The sequence below is a fragment of the Lagopus leucura genome, unplaced genomic scaffold (assembly GCF_019238085.1).
Source record: "Lagopus leucura isolate 7727_CA_CO unplaced genomic scaffold, USGS_WTPT01 33372-0_obj-0_obj, whole genome shotgun sequence".
Lineage (NCBI taxonomy): Eukaryota > Metazoa > Chordata > Aves > Galliformes > Phasianidae > Lagopus > Lagopus leucura.
The window spans coordinates 1-1,218 of NW_024967885.1; the positions used below are offsets into that span (position 1 = coordinate 1).

General features: G+C 66.0%; 1 protein-coding gene across 1 annotated transcript; it reads left to right on the plus strand.

The window, feature by feature from the left end:
• Positions 1–41: 41 nt before the first annotated feature.
• Positions 42–1,212, plus strand: HROB (homologous recombination factor with OB-fold). The gene is made up of 6 exons (XM_042894114.1): positions 42–182; positions 265–373; positions 442–527; positions 607–714; positions 785–974; positions 1,056–1,212. Exons 1-6 carry the CDS (start codon positions 102–104, stop codon positions 1,127–1,129), a joined length of 648 nt encoding a protein of 215 aa, XP_042750048.1. The 5' UTR covers positions 42–101; the 3' UTR covers positions 1,130–1,212.
• Positions 1,213–1,218: the final 6 nt, after the last annotated feature.

Genomic DNA, 1,218 nt, shown 5'->3' on the forward strand with positions numbered 1-1,218 from the left:
GGGGGCACACAGCTCTGACCGCTGCTCTGCTGCACCCCCAGGAGCTGCCCAGCTCCCCACCACCTCCAGAAGAGGATTTCGGGAAGGGCCCCTGGCTGACCATGAAGATGGAGCTGGGTGTGGACGAAAGGGATCCCAGCTGCTTCCTCAGGACCTACAGCGTGGTGATGGTGCTGCGCAAGGTGAGCTCTGCCCCATCCCACCCCCCCTCCGTGTTTTCCCCCCCTCCCGGGTGCTGCGGTGCCATGAGGTCGGTGCACACAGGCAGCACTGAAGCAGCTCCCGAGGAACAAAGTGCCCAGCATGGCCGTGATGATCAAAAGCCTCAGCAGGAGCAGCGTGGATGCCGGGGCCGTGTTCCGGGACCCGACCGGTGAGAGCCCTCAGCGCCCGTCCTCGTCCCATCCCGGCACTCCCCATAACCCCCGTCCTCGCCCACAGGGGAGATGCAGGGCACGCTGCATCGCCTGCTGCTGGAGGAGCGGCAGGGCGAGCTGAAGCCCGGTGCCGTGCTGCTGCTGAAGCAGGTAGGAGGCAGTGGGCAGCGCCCCCCCCCGGCACACCCGGCTCTGAGCTCTGCCCCAACCCGCGGCTCCGTCCCTTCAGGTGGGCGTTTTCTCCCCGTCCCACCGCAACCATTACCTCAACGTCACCCCCAGCAACCTGCTGAGGATCTACAGCCCTGAGCCCGACGTTGGGCTCTCGCAGCTGGAGGTGAGTTGGGGCTGAGCAGGGAAGGATGGGCGCTCCTATGGGAGGAGCTGCAGCAGCTCTGCTCTTGCAGGTCTCCTCATCCCAGGAGCGTTCTGCCCCGACCCCACACCGCATCCCTGCACGCGGGGATGGGGACCAGCTGAGGGTGAGCGGCTCTGATGCTCAGCAGCCGCCCCGAGGCTCCGGGCTGCAGCCACAGAGCAAGGAGCCCAGGCAGCAGGAGCCTGCAGGGAGCGATGGCTGCAGTGCAGCTGACCTGGGTGAGGAATGAGGATCCTGAGGGAAACGCAGCCTAAAAAACCCCTCCCACGCTGACGCCTTCCCTCCTTCTGCCCCTGCAGACGACCTGGATGGGCTCCTGCGAGATCTCCCCGAGGATTTCTTCTCAGCCCCAGCGCAGGATGATTGCTGCTGAGCTCAGGAGCTGCGCGCTGCTGGCACGGTGCTGGAGCACTCAGCTGCCGCCCTGCCTGCATCCCATCCCTCTGTGCCTTCGTTGTGTTT

What these genes read in the sequence shown, in the direction of transcription:
- HROB (XM_042894114.1), top strand. Translation starts at nt 102, where the DNA reads ATGAAGATGGAGCTGGGTGTGGACGAAAGGGATCCCAGCTGCTTCCTC. An exon ending in TGGTGATGGTGCTGCGCAAG is followed by an intron (nt 183 to 264) that starts GTGAGCTCTGCC and finishes CGGTGCACACAG; the next exon opens with GCAGCACTGAAGCAGCTCCC. An exon ending in TTGGGCTCTCGCAGCTGGAG is followed by an intron (nt 715 to 784) that starts GTGAGTTGGGGC and finishes CTGCTCTTGCAG; the next exon opens with GTCTCCTCATCCCAGGAGCG.